Consider the following 17,005-nt stretch of genomic DNA (forward strand, 5'->3'; position numbering starts at 1 on the left):
GCCAACAAACAAACAACTGCAGCATGTGGGGGCAGAGGAGGGAGAAGCTTGGGCCCAGCTTATCAGCGTCACCAGCATAGGACGGTTCATGGGGGTTCTAATGCAAGAGGAATGCAGGAATGTTGAAATTTCAGGTGTGCCTCTCTTCCGGCTCTACATCTGCATACATGTATGAGAATAAATCACCAACTAGTATAAATACGCAGTAATCAATTAGTTATCAATAATTATATACCTTAAATATTAAGTTGATCCAATCATCCTTTCTTTGACAGGGCACTTACTTCCTCCTTGATGCCATAGACCCTTCCCTTCTCATATAATGACACAAGACCCACCCAAGGAGACGTGAGAAGAGCGCACCCCATCCGAGAACGATTCCAGCCGTAGTTAATGGACAATTGATTTCCTCTTTGAGCTTTCTTCGGCTCCGGCTCGGAGCGCATTTAAACTCTGAACCCGACAATTGATTGCCGGCGAGAAAGCTTCATTTGGCGGACACTGTCCCTCCGTCCGTCCCGTTGGTCCATTGGTGTGCGTGAGTGTGTGCGTGTGAATGAATGCGTTCTCTAACATCGAAATGAATTGCTTATTTTGACATTTATTAAAGCTTTAAATAAAATTTATGCAGAGAATCAATTAGTGGAGGAAGACCATAAAAGCGGGAGAGCAGCCCAGCCGCAGTGGGAGGGGGCACGGAAAGAGGCACCGGGGACCTACACACGCAGCCGAAAGTCAAGTAACGCGAAAAGTATCTTGAGAATATTTCTCACAATCGGTTTGTAGACAAGACGGAGAAGGAAAAGGCAACCAGATATACAGAACGCGGCTGAAACGAGAAAAAAGGCGTCGAAAGTGTGGATACCCTTGCCGATACCATTGTTACGGGACACATTACGTATTCATCCGATTTGGATACTGTTTAGATATGCTATGAAGCTTGTTGAATATCTTCGATTATTGACCGATTGTTCCTATGGCTGCAATAAGATATGGAAATCCGTTCTATATACTGTCTGAACCCAATGGCAAAGATTCTGGGGGGAGTTTTAGACAATTTTCAGATCGGTAGGGCTTCATCGCTGCTCTTCACACATCTGATGAAAAATAATCATACCCTCGGCAAGGGTATAAAAAGTAGCAGCAACAACAAATGCGGCGCAGCCAAAGAGAAGGCAAAAGGACAACCGGACAGCAGCAGAAAGAAGAGCAACAACAACAACAACAATCGAAGGAGCGACAAAGACTGCAAGAAATCACAAGCAAGAGTGTGGTGGGAGCAGGAGGAGACGAAGGCGAAGAACTGAAAGATAAACAGACTCGCAGACAGAGGCACCAATACATATTGAACGCCAAACTCCTTAAACGAGTCCTGCATACATGTACAATATTTTGGCGCAAAAACCTCCTGCCCCTACTCCTATTCCTCCTTGCACACTCATTCTGTGGCCCTGCTCTTCACCTACTTCTTCGCTGCGCTGCGCGCTGCCCGCTCTCCGCTGCACTTCGTCGACTGCAAGAAATCTCAGCGCCGCGTCCGCTGCGGCTGCGGATTCCCTTCCCCCACTCTTCTCCAACCATTCTCCGCAACGATTCTCACTCATTCCCACACATATACACGCACACATGGAAGAGGCGACCAGTCGAGCTCGTGTTAAGGAATTTGCGCGCGCACGTTGTTGTCCCCGTTCCCTCTATTCCCGTTCACCTTCTCCTGCTCCTGCCTCCTGCCTCCTGCTCGTGACACACACACACACGAGCCGTTCTCAGCAGGACTAATTCCTTTTCTTTGCTGCTCATATCCTTCGGCTCCTTGGGCTCTTGATCAGCTGATTGAACACATGTATTGAGGCAGGAGCACATAGAGGGATGGGTAAGGAGAGGGCGAGACGGGTCATTCCCTGCCGCTATCCTTGTCTAACTGTTTCTCATGCGATCCTTCTCTGCTCCTTTTTCTGCTCTTTGTCTATGTGCGTTTGCATTGGGTGTTTTTCTGATTAGTTTTTGTCGATTCCTCTTTCGGATGTCCTTATGTACTCTTTGATTTCCCCTACCTTTTGTCTGTTGGGGCCTGAAGAGAGTATTTTTAGATCATGGCCAGGGGCTGGAGAAGGGAGGAGACGCAATTCTTCGATGACAGACTGTCGACACCTTCGACAAAAATTTGTAATGCAAATTTTTGGGGGAGTCCGCGTCATACGCCAATATGTAAATAGCTGGGAATGTACAGTGGAAGCCGCCTTGGGGGACTAACTTTTGTATATTTTGTTACGTTCAAAAGAAACATACATATGTACCTTCCATAAGTTTAAAGTACTTGGTGTCCCTCAAAGCAAGCTTTCACTGTCGTCATGCATACATTTGGATCTGTGTGTGTGGGGCATACATAACTCACCTAGACATAAAATTGCTGGCTCTCCGCTTTGTACCTTCCTTCTAATTGCATTGCGCGCCTTCTTCAGCTTCCTTTGCCCCTTTTACCGCCTGCCACACACATGCACGTACACTGGGACCGCCCGCCCAGCCAGCCCCTCCACCCAGATTTTAAGCATTTGCGCGCGCGCGCGCGAATGTATCTCAAACGCTTGTTATACACTCATGGGCTTTTATGTGTTTGCAGATACACTCGTACGCACACACATGCACGACCGTATGTCGTCCGACGTCAGGCGCTTAAAAAAAAGAACCGAATCTCAAAGCTCACTTCTTGGAATTTCGATTTACAATTTAGTTCTTCACTTTTTTCCGCTTTTTTGCTGTTTTCTGCTGCTGCTCCCGCTGCTATTGTTGTGCGGCTCCATTCACATTGTTGCTGCAATTTTTGCTGCTTTTCTGTGTGTGTGTTTGTGTGTGCAGCCTATTCTCATTCTCATTCTTTGCCCGCAATCAAATTCTCCAGCAGCACACATCCATACATCCATATGTATGTGTTTGTATATGAGTGTGCTTTTTTTGCATATGTGCACTGTGGTCACTGAACTATTTGAACTACGGCCAAAGCTATCCGGCAGGCAGGCCACACAAGCAGAGTGAGAGAAAGAGAATCTGCTGTGGAAGCTGTTGAAGAGAAAATTTAATATGCACTCCAGCAAGTACCGCAATCTCTTTTGAGTCCATTCTAATGTGTTTCAGCCCACTGTCCCGCACTATGAATGAGTTTTGAGCTTCCCTTCCCTCTCTCACACTCATGCGGTCTTTCACTCATACAACAAATGCGCTTTTTTAACTTGTTCAAAACCACTTTATGATTTCTGCGTCCTTTTTTCTCTTCTCGGTTGTTTTCCATAAAGATGATCCTCTTCCTGCAGCAGCAAAGCAACAAAAGCTCGCTCGAGAAGAGGAATTCAGAAGAATGAAACCGTAGCTCATTTGGTTGGTTTCGGCTGACGAGGCTGGCGGAAATCATTCACGGGAACATATGATTGAAAGCCCTGGGGACTGTGAATGATATCAGATTGTTGGCTTTGCTCGGCTCTTTGCTGTCCTTTGTTTCTGCATTCATATTTGCCTGCCATCCGTCCAAGAGGGGGGCTTTACAGCAGGAGGGGAGATCACAAGCACACACTTGCACTGGGGTATCCATGGGTGTCCCAGTCCACTCCCCATCCCCACCATACCCTCTCCGTAACGATCTGCGAGAGATGACTCCCGCAGGGCCCTGAGCGCATATGTAACTCGATTTTGCTTTAACTTTGCCGCAACCACTCTCATACACACACACACTTCTTCTCACTCCACATAAGGATGGGAGCGAGTGCTTTGCTGCTCATTTAACGACGACATTGGCGTCTACGTCTGCAAAAACACAAAAGAGACACGCCTCCCCACCGCCCCACTGCGGCGGTCATGGCATGGGGATGATCATATGATCCCACTACCTGCTGATGGCTTGAAGGGGCCACCAGGAGTTGGGGAGGGGGGAAGGAATGCGTGGATCTCACATTATTACCTGCAAACGACACAATCGATGCCGCTGCCGCTGCCGAAGTCTTGAATTCTGCTTAAAGATTTACTCAATTCTTTTACTCTGCTCTCTGCCGCTCCGGCCTCCTCCCCTCCCTGCCTCTGAAGTCCACAAACTACTGTGCCGCTGCGGCGCAAATCACATGTGTTTCGCATTCGGCTCCACTCGGGCCCCAATCGGACCCCATTCGGCTGCCGATGGGGTCGGTCTTCGCGTCCGGTATAAAAGCTAGCGCGCCAAAATCTGAGCCCTCCATAGTGCCGGCGACCATTGGCGCCTTCTCTCCTTCTTGCTGGTTCTCCTTTTCCATCGGTTTCGTTTCGTCGTGGTCTCGCCGAGAATGTAGGGGAAAGAACGTGAGTGAGTGCAAGCTACCTGTTGCACTGGGACCGCTCCAACTGCACAGATTTGTCCATTATTTCCCCTTTGCACTCCGTTTCTACGCTCTTCGGTTGGGAAATGGAAAATTGTCCACTATATATCCATGTACATATGTATGTATTGTTGCACATAGCTCCCGATCCTGCTCTGACCGCCGCACCGTTATACCCTACACCGCTTACTCTCTCAGAGAGCGCCGGGAGAGAAGAGGCAAGAGTGTTCTCCGTCCTCGTCCTCGTCTCCTTCTCTCTCACCGATAAGGAGGCAACAACAAAATAATAGTTCTCTCTCACGCACTCGCACACCAGAGCACCGCTCAGCTGTGCATTCTCATTCTCTCATTCTACCCTGTTTGCTCCGATCGAGAGTGGGGGTTGCACCGGTCTTTATAAAAACCAGCTGCGCCGAGAAAATAAACACAATTTTTCTCTCAACCGCCGCCGTGATCACATCTCGAGCTCCCTGTGTGGAGAAACTATTGGATAAACATTAGCCCACACACCCAACAACAACAAAAAATTTAAAAAACAGTTAACATGCTGAAACGGACACATTAAACAATCCCAAAAAAGTATTAATAAAATGCAATATTAGCTATAGACTATAAACTTTAACTAAACTAAAGGACTACAAAGTGCAAAAGCCGAAAGCAGTAGAACAAACTGTAAATGAAGAGTGAGAAGTGACAAATCGAAAGAAAATTGTGTTTTAGCAATTTTTGGAAGAGGGAGGCCCGCTTAAGGGGAATTTAAACATCAATTCGAAAATCCAACAAAATTCATCAACAAAATGCTCTGGGAAACGATTGTGGAGGAAAGCAGCAGCAACAACTGCAGCATCAGCAGCCTGGATTGCAATATCAGGTAACTATCCAATATGCATGGACTAGGAATACCCTCCCAAAAAAAATCCACCCACCAACTTCGATCGGACATAAAAGTGTAGAGAATAGCAAGAACGAAAGGATAGAAAATGCAAGTTCAAGAACAGCAAAAAGCACAAAAAGGTCTTGGATCAAAAAGAACGGTGTTAAGAGCGTGGGAGGAAGACAAGAAAACCGCTTGACAACGCCGACTGCGGCGCCGCTTTACAGTTGAACAAAAGTAAGAGTTTTATTGCTCTTCTCTCTGCTTCTTATTTTTTGCACGCTCCACACCGTTTACTTTTTTTGGCCCAGCTGTGCTGTTGTTGTTCTTGATTTTATTGTTGCTTCTTTTCATTCATTAAACCGGCTTCCGCGGGGCGTGCGGATGAGCCCCATGCTCCAAAAGCGGAAGAGAAACAACAACAAGAGAGTCAGTCGTCAGTCAGTCACTTTTTTGTGTTGTTGCGGTTCTTTGTGCTGTTTTTTTGAATTCCCCTCGTTGCGTGACCCAAAGTCCAGGGGCAGCAGAGTGCAGAATGTGCATGGGAATAGGAGAGTGGGGCAGCAATTGCAGTGAAAACGAAAACAGCTCGAGCAGAACGGTAAACGTTCACATGTGTGTGTGTGCGTGCCAAAGGGGATTCCGCTCAGAGTTCCGCAAAAGTAGAATAAGAAACAGAAGCGAAAGGAGGCAAAGAGCGCGACTAAATTTCTAATTTCGAATTCCAATTTACGAGAGTGAGAGGGGAGGGGGAGGAGCACAACCCCTGCGAGCGTTTTTGTTATGTTTACACACCACCACCACCACCACCGTCGCCGCCCGCCTGCGCTCCTCCTGCTGCTGGTATTTTTAGCTGCAGTTTAATGACCCGTTCCAGAATTTAGGGAAGAAACAGAAGACCCCTCAACCGCTCTCTCTCTCTGTCTCTCTAAATGCAGCTGACTAATTCCCGTTCTCTTTCTTGCGCTCTCTTAATAGCAATTCGAGCAACAAACACAACAGCCGTCGCGCCCGCCGCTCCCTGGCCTGCAGCGAAATGATGGCCATGGACGCGGAGGAGCTGTCGTTCTACGACGATGATGTCCTGCCCCAACAGCGCGTGGCAAGTCCGGAGCTGATGGGCCTGCTCTCGCCGGAGGGATCGCCCCAGCACTTCCAGATTGTGCGCCAGCAGAAAACGCTGCCAGCGACAACGGAAGAGAGCAGCACAGCCGCGACGACAGCCCACAGCTTCCGCGTCTTCAACAGCCTCTCGTCCACCTGCTCGATGGAGTCCAATATGGATGATGAGTACATGGAGCTGTTCGAGATGGAGTCACTGGCGGGACAGCAGCCCAGCTCCCTGGGCTTCCCCAGCGGCCTCAATTCGCTGATCAGCGGCCAGATCAAGGTGGCCTCCCCGGCCCGCCCCATCAGATCGCCAGCCCTGACGATGCGTCGCCCCTCGGTCCGACGCTGCCTCAGCATGACGGAGACGAATAGCAATCAGCTGCAGCAGCTCCAACCACAACCAAAGACGCCCGAAATTCTGAAAGAGACTGCCCGGGACTGCTTCAAGCGTCCCGAACCCCCTGCATCGGCCAGCTGCTCGCCCATCCAAAGCAAGCGCCACCGCTGTGCCGAGAAGGAGAACTGCCCCAAACCCACCGCCACTGTCCCACACAGTCACAGTAGCACCACCACGACGGTGACCTCCCATCCCCCTCCGCTGCGCAAGTGCATGTCGCTGAACGACGCCGAGATCATGTCCGCGATGGCCCGTTCCGAGAACCGCAACGAACCGGAGCTCATCGGGGACTTCAGCAAGACGTACGCCCTGCCACTGATGGAGGGACGCCACCGCGATCTCAAGTCCATCTCCAGCAACACGGTGGCCCGCCTGCTGCGCGGCGAGTTCGCGGGGGATGTGGCCAGCTACCGCATCATCGACTGCCGCTACCCGTACGAGTTCGAGGGCGGCCACATCGAGGGGGCCAAGAACCTGTACACCACCGAGCAGATCCTCGAGGAGTTCCTCTCCGTCGCACAGACTGAGCTGCAGCAGCAGCAGGCCACCGAGGCCGGCCCCAAGCGCCACATTATCATCTTCCACTGCGAGTTCTCCTCGGAGCGGGGCCCCAAGATGTCGCGCTTCCTCCGCAATCTCGATCGGGAGCGCAATACCAATGCCTACCCGGCTCTCCACTATCCCGAGATCTACCTTCTGCACAACGGCTACAAGGAGTTCTTCGAGACGCACATTGAGCACTGCGAGCCGCACACCTACCGCCCCATGCTGGACCCCGCCTACAACGAGGCCTACCGCCACTTCAGGGCCAAGTCAAAGTCCTGGAACGGCGATGGCCTGGGCGGTGCCACTGGGCGTCTCAAGAAGTCCCGCTCCCGTCTTATGCTGTAAGGGGAGTCTCCCGAGTATGGCTTTGAGTCGTTATCAATTGGGTGTTATCTGGGTATTATATATAATAGAGATGGTCGGGTCGGTCATCGGGGGTATTTATTTCACACGCAGCATTTTAAGTTGATTTTTGTTGATTTTCATTTGTTAATCTATGGCTTAAGTTTAACCAGAACTCCCCCCTCTGTCACACACACACACACACACACACCCCACGTCACTCCCCCACACAACTTTCGATGTCACCCCTCATTTTTATTTAGTTGTCTATTGTTTTTTATGAACTCGGCTGTAGTTTAATTATTTGTAGTCCTTTAGTTCAAATTTTAACGTAAAGAGCGCCAAACGCCAAGAAAGAAGCAAAAGCTGAAAGAAACAAAAAAATGTGCATTATAAGCTAACGAAAAGACGAAAGCGAGAAACTGTCACTAAAATTTAAGAGGCCGAAACAGAATATTTTAAATTGTACATGTCCTCCCCTCAGACCCCATCATCATTTTTTAGATGATAAGCAGAAAACAAAATGGCTAAAAACAAACACACATCCACACACACGTTCATCAAGTACATAGACATCCATTTTAAAATGTTTAAGTATGATTATTTAAGAGTTAAAGTTAAAAACTTTGGCTAGGTACAATTTACGCTTATTATTTGTTTAATTTTAAATATACTTGCAAAACACGAAAACTGAACTGAAAATCACTGACTGGAATTTAATTTTTTTTTTATTTTTCTGGCGCCAAAAGCACCTAAAGGGCGGGAATAAGAGAGTCGTCGGTTTTGATGGTAATTTCTCATTTTGAATTTGGCGCGCAAATTAGTACTGGCACAGTAGCGACACCTATATAAGTTTGGACAAATGAACACCGGAGGGCGAAGCAGTATACAAAACCGATTAAGATTCGTAGCATACTTTTGGACGTAAACATCAAATGGTAAAGATTTTCAAATGTGCGTTGCCAGGACTTCGATGTTGTTGCTTCCTCCAGGGTTTCCAGGAAGTTGTCTCGGAACTTTGGGCGAAAATCAACACTGAAACTGTGGGATTCCCTAACATGATTTTTGGTCACGGATCAAGGACCTCCATTCACCGCAGTGTTTCCACTGCGTCCGACCACGGACCCCCAGCATCCAAAATCCAGTTGGAACTGGATTTTCCACATGTCTTACCACAAATTGATATATTTATTAAACATTTATAATCTTAAGAGTTAGTTAAACATTGTCACTCTATGAGGTGCTTTCAGGTAGGAAAGCCTGGCCCCCTCGGAAAAATGGCTCATGTCTCTGGGCAACCGACTATTATAGATCGAAATGGCCCTTCGTCGCGACACCCTCGAAATGATGCTGATGGCTTTGATCTGATCCTCCCAGATGAAGGTGGGGCACGTCCTGTCGAGTGTGTGATGTCTGGAGTGGGGCACCTTCCGCGTCCGACAATTGACGCAGGCCTGATTCCGACTGCACTTCTCGCCGAAGTTCAGGTGCTGCGCATAGCCGCAATTCAAGCAGGCTGAAGGACGTTGACAGGCCCTGGTCGGGTGTCCGAAGAGCAAGCAATTCATGCAGCGCGTTGGAGTGGGCACATAAGGATGGAGTCGAATGATTTTGCCATTCAGTTGAATACTGGGCGGAGGATAGGTATCAAAGTGCAGTATTATCAAACCCGTCTCGTGTTTTTTGCTGGGCTGCTGCCTCCAGCGAGTGATCTTCCTGACGCTGATCACATTGTGCTCCTGCAGCTGCTGGAGTATCTCCGCCTCGGAGTGTTTCGCCAGGTCGTACGAGTGCATCACCGCCCGGCCGTGGTTAAGGCTGTGATGCTCCTTCACCTCCACATCGATGTTGTTGGGCAGGAAGCACACCTGCGGGAGTTTTGCGGAGCTCAGGTTGGCGGCCCAAGTCTTCACAAGCACCTTGCCGTTGCTCAGCTTCTGGCAGAAATCGACGGGGCCGCAGCAGATATTTTCAAGAGCGTTCCAAATGTGTTCTACCATCACACGTTGCAGGCCTATCCTGGAGTTCAATCGGGATACAGTGAGATATTTGGGAAACGGTATTCCGCTGCGCGCGGCCATTGTGCAACCTTCGAGTGCCCTGGCGAAACTGTAGTGAGCTCTGGAGCAGCCTCGTATTTTACCTCAATCATTCGCCACATTGCAGCATTGATCTTATGACGCTTTTTACCTTTTGACTGGTGCAATTGGTGTAGGCGGTTATCCTCATTATACCCTTTCAGTGGGCGTTGGTCGTACAGCGAGTACCCCCCAGGTTGTGACTCAGGTGTACCCTCTCTTCAGTATCAGAAGATGCACTTATCACATGGATGTTTACGGGTATATACTATATGTAATGTGTATGTCAATGGAACGATTTTCCTATAGAAATTATTAACCATCATTAGGAGCCTGAAACTACAAAGATCTTCAACATTTCATCACACTGAAAATTCCACTTTTCTAGCCTTGCAATAAACACTGAAATGGAAACTGTTAGGGTGTTCAAAGCACCGACGACCCTTTCCACACTCTCCCTATCAAGTGCACATAAGCAGATTAGTATTTGATTTCCTTCCCGACACTCGAGTCGGTGTACAAGTGGCTCGCACGAGTGTGCTATTAATTTGATTCCCTCGAAAATGTGGGATATGAATGTGGGCTTATGCCAATTAGTCGCCTTTCTATGAAGTGTCCTGCATCTGTGCTTCCGAGTCCCTCCCTGTTGGGGGTTCCTCATCACTTGTTTTGCCACTTTTCCTTTTTTGTTTGTGTGCCGTGTCCGCTTATCTGGGGGTCTGAGCTTCCGCCATGGGGGGTGGGCTCGACTCTAGGGTCGAGTGGCGGCTGAGGTGCTGCTGGAATACCAAATAGAAAGAAATGGGTTAATCAGCGCAATTAAGGTCAAAACCACGTCTCTGTCTCTGTTTCTGTCTCTATGTTTTTTTTGCGTGTGTGTGTGTGTGTGTGTGCGCGTTTGCATAGAGATTCAAAATTGCGCATACGCCGGGTAAGCCCTGCCATTATTTTATTGCAAGCGTCCCGCTGCGACTCTCTGTGCGGAAACCTATACTAACGCATCTCGTATATATGGATGGATGGAGGGATGGATGCGTGTGGTTTCTCTATGATAAAGATTCTCGAAAAGCTTCCACGGCGCAACCTCTAAGCCGTCGACGTTTCAAGTCTCTCTCTTTAAATTTTCTCTGTAAATGTATTTGTATTTCTCGTTCTGTATCTGTGTCTTGTTCTGCAACTGTGCGTGTGAGTGTGTGCTGGAGCTGTAACTGTGTGCGTAGCCCGTTGCCTGGCTATAAGACAAAAGCGCTGCGCTCAGAAAACTTTAGATTCGCGTCAACCGTCGACCGTCGAACAGGTCGCATTCGCCCCGTAACTCCTGCTGTTCGCTGTCACTGTCCGTACCCTCTGTGGCATCCAGCTCTGTGGCTGCTTTTGTGGCACCTCTGTTAACGGTTTGGTGCGTCTACATCTCAACAGCTTTTGTGTGTCAAGCACTGGCCTGGCCGGCACTTCAGTCAAGTGCTTAGCCACAACAACAAAAAATAGCCCCCCAAATTCAAGAACAACTCATGAAACACGTACTGCGGACAACAACAACAAAAACAGCAATTGTTTCGGGCTTAAAAAACCAAAGTGATACAAAAGTGTGTTAAGAGACCGCATTCAAGAACAGAAATAGCCAGAACAAGTTTTATTTTGTGTGTCTGCCGTTGTGTCAAGTGCTGACAAGCATTTGAATTTTATCGCGAAAAGTGCGCCACTCGTTGTGCCAGAAATTGATTAACACTTGCCGGATAATTCGATATAGCCGCCCGTAAACAATGAGCAGATATGACCGGCACCGGTACCCCAGACTAGGGAATTCTGTAAATTGTATATCTACAGCAACTGCAGAACGCCCAGCCATAAACATGATACTCGTAGAGCACAATCTATGTACATATGTATATATATAATTCCTATAGCGGTGCCAATTAATTGGCGAGAAATCTGTGGAGAGAGCGTACTGTCCGAGTACGGGTATATGGGGAAGTACGCCCTTAATGGCCCGGCGATGGGTTCAATTGATATGTCAATGCCATCGACCATCGACCGCCATCGCGGCAGCACGTGTTTGACATTTACTGCTCTCTGCAACCGTTCATCATACCATATGCGTTATCAGGAGGGTTCATGAAGTGTGAAAATCATTTAGCCACAACTTAACCAATTGGTTCTAGATAGTCTAACCGATTGGTTCTATTACCGTTTTTACAGGTACTCAAAGATAATTGGTGGTGGCCAATGAATATTTAGGTAGGGTTCGGAAAGCATTAAGTAAATGATTTGGATTAAGGAATATTTGTAAGGCCTTTAAATGCAATTCTCATTTGAAATTGATTTGGAGAAACATTTTGAATGGATCAAAATGAACATTTTTAAAGATTACCTGCGGCATGTTCTGATCCCAAAATCCTCCAAGGGCTTGGCCTCCTCCATCTGGCATCGGTTTCCATATGATGTTTATATGCTAATCATTCAGGTTCATTGACCGCACCCGCATTTACATAAAGATATACATATGTATGCACTCAAAGAACTTGGAAAGCAGAAGCCAAAAAAACAAAAACAACTTTTGCATAATTAAGAGCGACAGGGAGAAGAGTGGAATAAACCGAATCGGGGGGTGAGGGAGTTGCAATCTGGTTAATCCAGTCTAGAAAATATATGCATCTCCTTCTTCTCTTCCTCTTCGTTGGGTGGGTTCTGCTGAGAAAGAGCCTTGATCTGGAGAGGTACAGAGGGAAAGACAGAAACGAAAAAAATGTAATACAAAGTTCATTTAAAGACACACCCAAATCAAGAAAATAAACAATATCTTCTATATATACTACTTTCGGGTCTTACTTCGATCATTGCAACAGCAAACTTCGTTCCTTTCTCTCTCATCGAACATCAAAGCGCTCTCAGAAGTGCTCAGTAAGACCCGATAGAGAGTAAGCGGACCACCTTGCATAATATCAATTGCACAAAGGAAAATAGAGAAGACAGTGCGTTGTCAACGTTTACATATTCAACAAAAACACTTCCAGAAGTTATACTTTAGAGTTTTTATCGAAAGAAACAGTGAATACATATAATCCGAAAAATTAGCAGCACTACAGGCTATGCATCAATTGATCGAACATCTGGCCATAAAGATAAGTAGTACCTAGAGCTGGCAAGGGCATATGTACGTGTTTAAGTACCCGTATACCCAATCGAGCAGTAGACTCCACAGAGCATAATGCGGATTGTGCTAGTATATGGAGGAGGAGAGTCGCCAATCGAGTTTCATTGGCCCAGACCTTAATACGTGTCCGGCATAATGAGCCGAGCCCCCCCGCACGGCACCGCACCGCCCCACAATGCAACGCAACGAAAATATAATCGTAAAAGAAAACAAATTAAACAAAATGCGATTTGCATCAAATTGAAATAAAGCAATAAGCAAACACAGTAAATTACGAGTAAGAAAACAGAAAACAGTAACAAGTGATTACGCTCCGCTCCGCTCCGCTCCGTTACGTTCCGTTCGGTTTGATTTATTTAATGAATTTCCAAAGTGATTTAGTTAATTGATTTGCGAGTACTTCCACAGAAGCCCCCCCGCTGACGAGTTCTCTTCTGCTCCGTCTCCTCTCCTCCATAGAGTCGGCCATGAAGTGGATTTTGCTGTTTATGGTGGCCCTTGGGCTGGGCCTGGCCGCGGCCAGCACCAGCTCCAGCTATAGCTTTTATCGCCTGCCGACGGCAGTGCGGCCCCAGAAGTACCATCTGAAGATCCTGACCCATCTGGACAATCCGGAGGAGCTGCGTTTCGCTGGCACCGTCAGGATTCTGGTGGAGGCTCTGCAGAACACCAAGAACATAACGCTTCACTCCAAGAACCTCACCATAGACGAAAGCCAGATCACGCTCCGACAGATCAGCGGCGAGGAGAAGAAGGACAATTGTGTGTCCTCGACGGAGGTGAACCAGGATCATGACTTCTATGTCCTGAACACGTGCCAGGAGCTGCTGGCCGGCAATGTCTACGAGCTCTCGTTGCCCTTTGCCGCCGAACTGAACAAACAGCTGGAGGGCTACTACCGCAGCTCCTACAAGGATACCGACACCAACAAGACAAGGTAGGAGCAGGGATACAGGTGTAACCATGGGTAACTGATGGACTCTTACTTTCAGATGGCTCTCGATTACCCAATTCGAACCGGCCTCGGCTCGTGCGGCCTTCCCCTGCTTCGACGAGCCCGGCTACAAGGCACCGTTTGTGGTTACCCTGGGATTCCACAAGCAGTACACGGGTCTCAGCAACATGCCGGTGAAGGAAACCAAGCCTCAGTGAGTCTCGATCGTCACAAGACTCCCTGCAAAGTATGAAATGCATTTATCTGCCTTACAGCGAATCCCTGGCCGACTACATTTGGGTCGAGTTCGATGAGTCGGTGCCCATGTCCACCTATCTGGTGGCCTACTCCGTCAATGACTTTGCGAACAAGCCCTCCACGCTCCCGAACAGCCCGCTCTTCCGCACCTGGGCCCGTCCGAACGCCATCGATCAGTGCAACTATGCGGCAGAGTTCGGTCCGAAGGTCCTGCAGTACTATGAGCAGTTCTTTGGGATCAAGTTCCCTCTGCCCAAGATCGATCAGATTGCCATTCCCGACTTCAACGCCGGGGCCATGGAGAACTGGGGCCTGGTCACCTACAGAGAGATCGCGTTGCTGTTCTCTCCGGAGCACACCTCGCTGGCGGACAAGCAGCGGCTGGCCAATGTGGTGGCCCATGAGCTGGCACATCAGTGGTTCGGCAATCTGGTGACGATGAAGTGGTGGACGGATCTCTGGCTGAACGAGGGCTTTGCCACGTACATTGCCAGTCTGGGTGTGGAGAACATCAATCCCGAGTGGCGGTCCCTGGAGCAGGACTCGCTGTCTAATCTGCTGACCATCTTCCGAAAGGACGCCCTGGAGAGCAGTCACCCGATTTCGCGTCCCATCGAAGTGGTCTCGGATATATCCGAGAGTTTCGACCAGATCTCATACCAGAAGGGTTCGTCGGTGCTGCGCATGATGCACATGTTCCTCGGGGAGGAGTCCTTCCGAGCGGGTCTGCAGTCGTATCTGCAGATGTACTCTTACAAGAACGCCGAGCAGGACAATCTTTGGGAGTCGCTGACCCAAGCGGCGCACAAGTTCCGCGCCCTGCCCAAGAGCTACGACATCAAGAGCATCATGGACTCGTGGACCCTGCAAACAGGGTAAGGACTACAAAATCGAAACTCTTTTATTTCTAATTCTTAAACCCCTGCGATCTTCCAGCTATCCCGTGATTAATGTCACTCGGGATTACGGCGGCAAGAGTGCCAAGCTCAGCCAGGAGCGCTATCTGCTCAACACTCAGATCTCGAGGGAACATCGCGGCGGCTGCTGGTGGGTGCCTCTCAGCTACACCACCCAGGGGGAGCAGGACTTCAACAACACGGCGCCCAAGGCCTGGATGGAGTGCGGCAAGACCGGCGAGAGTCTGTCCAAGACCATACAGGACCTGCCCGGTGCCGATCAGTGGGTGATCTTCAATACCCAGCTGTCGACGCTCTATAAAGTGAACTACGATTCGCACAACTGGAAGCTGCTGATCGAGACCCTCACCGAAGGCGACTTCGAGAGGATCCATGTGATCAATCGGGCCCAGCTGATCGACGATGCCTTGTACCTGGCCTGGACCGGCGAACAGGACTACGAGATCGCCATGCGACTGATCGAATATCTGCAGCGGGAGCGCGAGTATCTGCCCTGGAAGTCGGCCTTCGAGAACCTGAAGCGTGTGAGCCGCATCTTGCGACAGACGCCAGAGTTTGAGTTCTTCAAGGTAAATTGAGATATTCCCGAGTCCCCTCTATAGTATGTTTATTGTGAATCCTGCACTCGGCCTAACCTCTGGCTCTCCATTCTCATTTGTATTTCGAAACGAAACTATCTTAAAATTGCTCTCACACACCCAACCAACCAACCAAACCTCCATCCACAAAACTCCACTCCACTGCCATTGGGGGCCAAACGAAAAGTTGTTTTTTGTCGTAAGTCTGGGCATGACGTAAGAACAAACAAGACTGAGAATATAGTCGTGTAATCCGACTATAAAATACCCGGTACTCGCATTGCTTTACATATATATACTGCTTATCCGAAAGATGTGATACTCGGCAGATCGTTAGATGAAAAATACAGCTGTAAATTGCATTTTGGAACGTAACATGTACGAATACCGGGTATTAATGTGTTTCCTAGAGACCATATAACGCTTACTTAATATCCATTAACCGAAATAAACCCTCTCCGCTCCCGCAGCGTTACATTAAGAAGCTGGTTACACCGATCTACCTGCATTTGAACGGCCTCAACGACACATTCAGCGGCATACAGCAGCAGGATCAGATTCTGCTCAAGACCATGGTCGCCAATTGGGCGTGCCAGTACCAGGTTGCCGACTGTGTGCCTCTTGCCCTGCAATACTACCGCAGCTGGCGATCGGAGGCGGATCCGGACGAGACGAACCCGGTGCCGCTCAATCTGAGGAGCACCGTGTACTGCACCTCCATCAAATATGGCACGGATGCGGACTGGGATTTCCTTTGGACCCGCTACAAGAAGTCGAATGTGGCTGCCGAGAAGCGTACCATTCTGACCTCCCTGGGCTGCTCGCGAGAGGTGTGGGTGCTGCAGCGCTATCTGGAAATGGCCTACGATCCCAACCAGGCCATACGCAAGCAGGACTCGATGTGGGCCTTCCAGGCGATCGCGTTCAACGAAGTGGGCTTCCTGCTGGCCAAGAAATACTTCATGGACAATGTGAACTTCCTTTACAAGTTGTAAGTCTTACGAATAGCCCATGCGGATGAGCATCATTTGCTAACACAGCCTTGAAAAACCTTGTTTATGTTTCAGCTACTATCCGATTACGAAGGATATGGGTCGTCTGTTGACGCCCTTCTCGGAGCAGGTCTTCACCCAGAGCGACTTCAATGAGTTCAGGAACTTTGTCCTGCTGTCACGAGACTCGCTCAAGGGCCTGGAGCAGGCCATTCAACAGACCCTCGAGACGATGCTCACCAACGTGCAATGGAAGGAGCGCAACTACCACCAAATGTCGCGCTCCATTCAGAAGCTCCTCTAAGCCAGTGTCCGTGTCCGGCCCCAGCCCAATGCAGTCCAGCTCTCATCAGCTCATTGACGAAGGAATCTCTTCAGCTAAGCAGGAATACGATATATACATTTAGAAATGCTCTAATAAACTATTTAATACTATCGTACAAGTATTATCCAAGTATATCCGCAATGAAGATTCCGTTCAATTTCTG

At 48.8% G+C, this 17,005-nt stretch overlaps 3 protein-coding genes across 3 annotated transcripts; 2 read left to right on the forward strand and 1 right to left on the reverse strand.

Moving 5' to 3' along the window:
* The first annotated feature begins 4,206 nt into the window (after window positions 1-4,206).
* On the forward strand, window positions 4,207-8,308 carry LOC108156870 (M-phase inducer phosphatase). The gene is made up of 2 exons (XM_017288598.2): window positions 4,207-5,208; window positions 6,190-8,308. Exons 1-2 carry the CDS (start codon window positions 5,135-5,137, stop codon window positions 7,607-7,609), a joined length of 1,494 nt encoding a protein of 497 aa, XP_017144087.1. The 5' UTR covers window positions 4,207-5,134; the 3' UTR covers window positions 7,610-8,308.
* Window positions 8,309-8,820: 512 nt separating this feature from the next.
* LOC108154054 lies at window positions 8,821-9,687 on the reverse strand. The gene has a single exon (XM_017284146.1). The coding sequence runs from the start codon at window positions 9,685-9,687 to the stop codon at window positions 8,821-8,823; it is 867 nt and encodes a 288-aa protein (XP_017139635.1).
* Window positions 9,688-10,945: 1,258 nt separating this feature from the next.
* On the forward strand, window positions 10,946-16,987 carry LOC108157285 (aminopeptidase N-like). Its single transcript, XM_017289284.2, has 7 exons — window positions 10,946-11,083; window positions 13,298-13,775; window positions 13,831-13,986; window positions 14,048-14,905; window positions 14,967-15,516; window positions 15,996-16,516; window positions 16,593-16,987. The coding sequence occupies exons 2-7, from the start codon at window positions 13,306-13,308 to the stop codon at window positions 16,819-16,821; spliced, it is 2,784 nt and encodes a 927-aa protein (XP_017144773.1). The 5' UTR covers window positions 10,946-11,083; window positions 13,298-13,305; the 3' UTR covers window positions 16,822-16,987.
* Window positions 16,988-17,005: the final 18 nt, after the last annotated feature.

Source organism: Drosophila miranda, chromosome 2 (genome assembly GCF_003369915.1).
Source record: "Drosophila miranda strain MSH22 chromosome 2, D.miranda_PacBio2.1, whole genome shotgun sequence".
NCBI lineage: Eukaryota > Metazoa > Arthropoda > Insecta > Diptera > Drosophilidae > Drosophila > Drosophila miranda.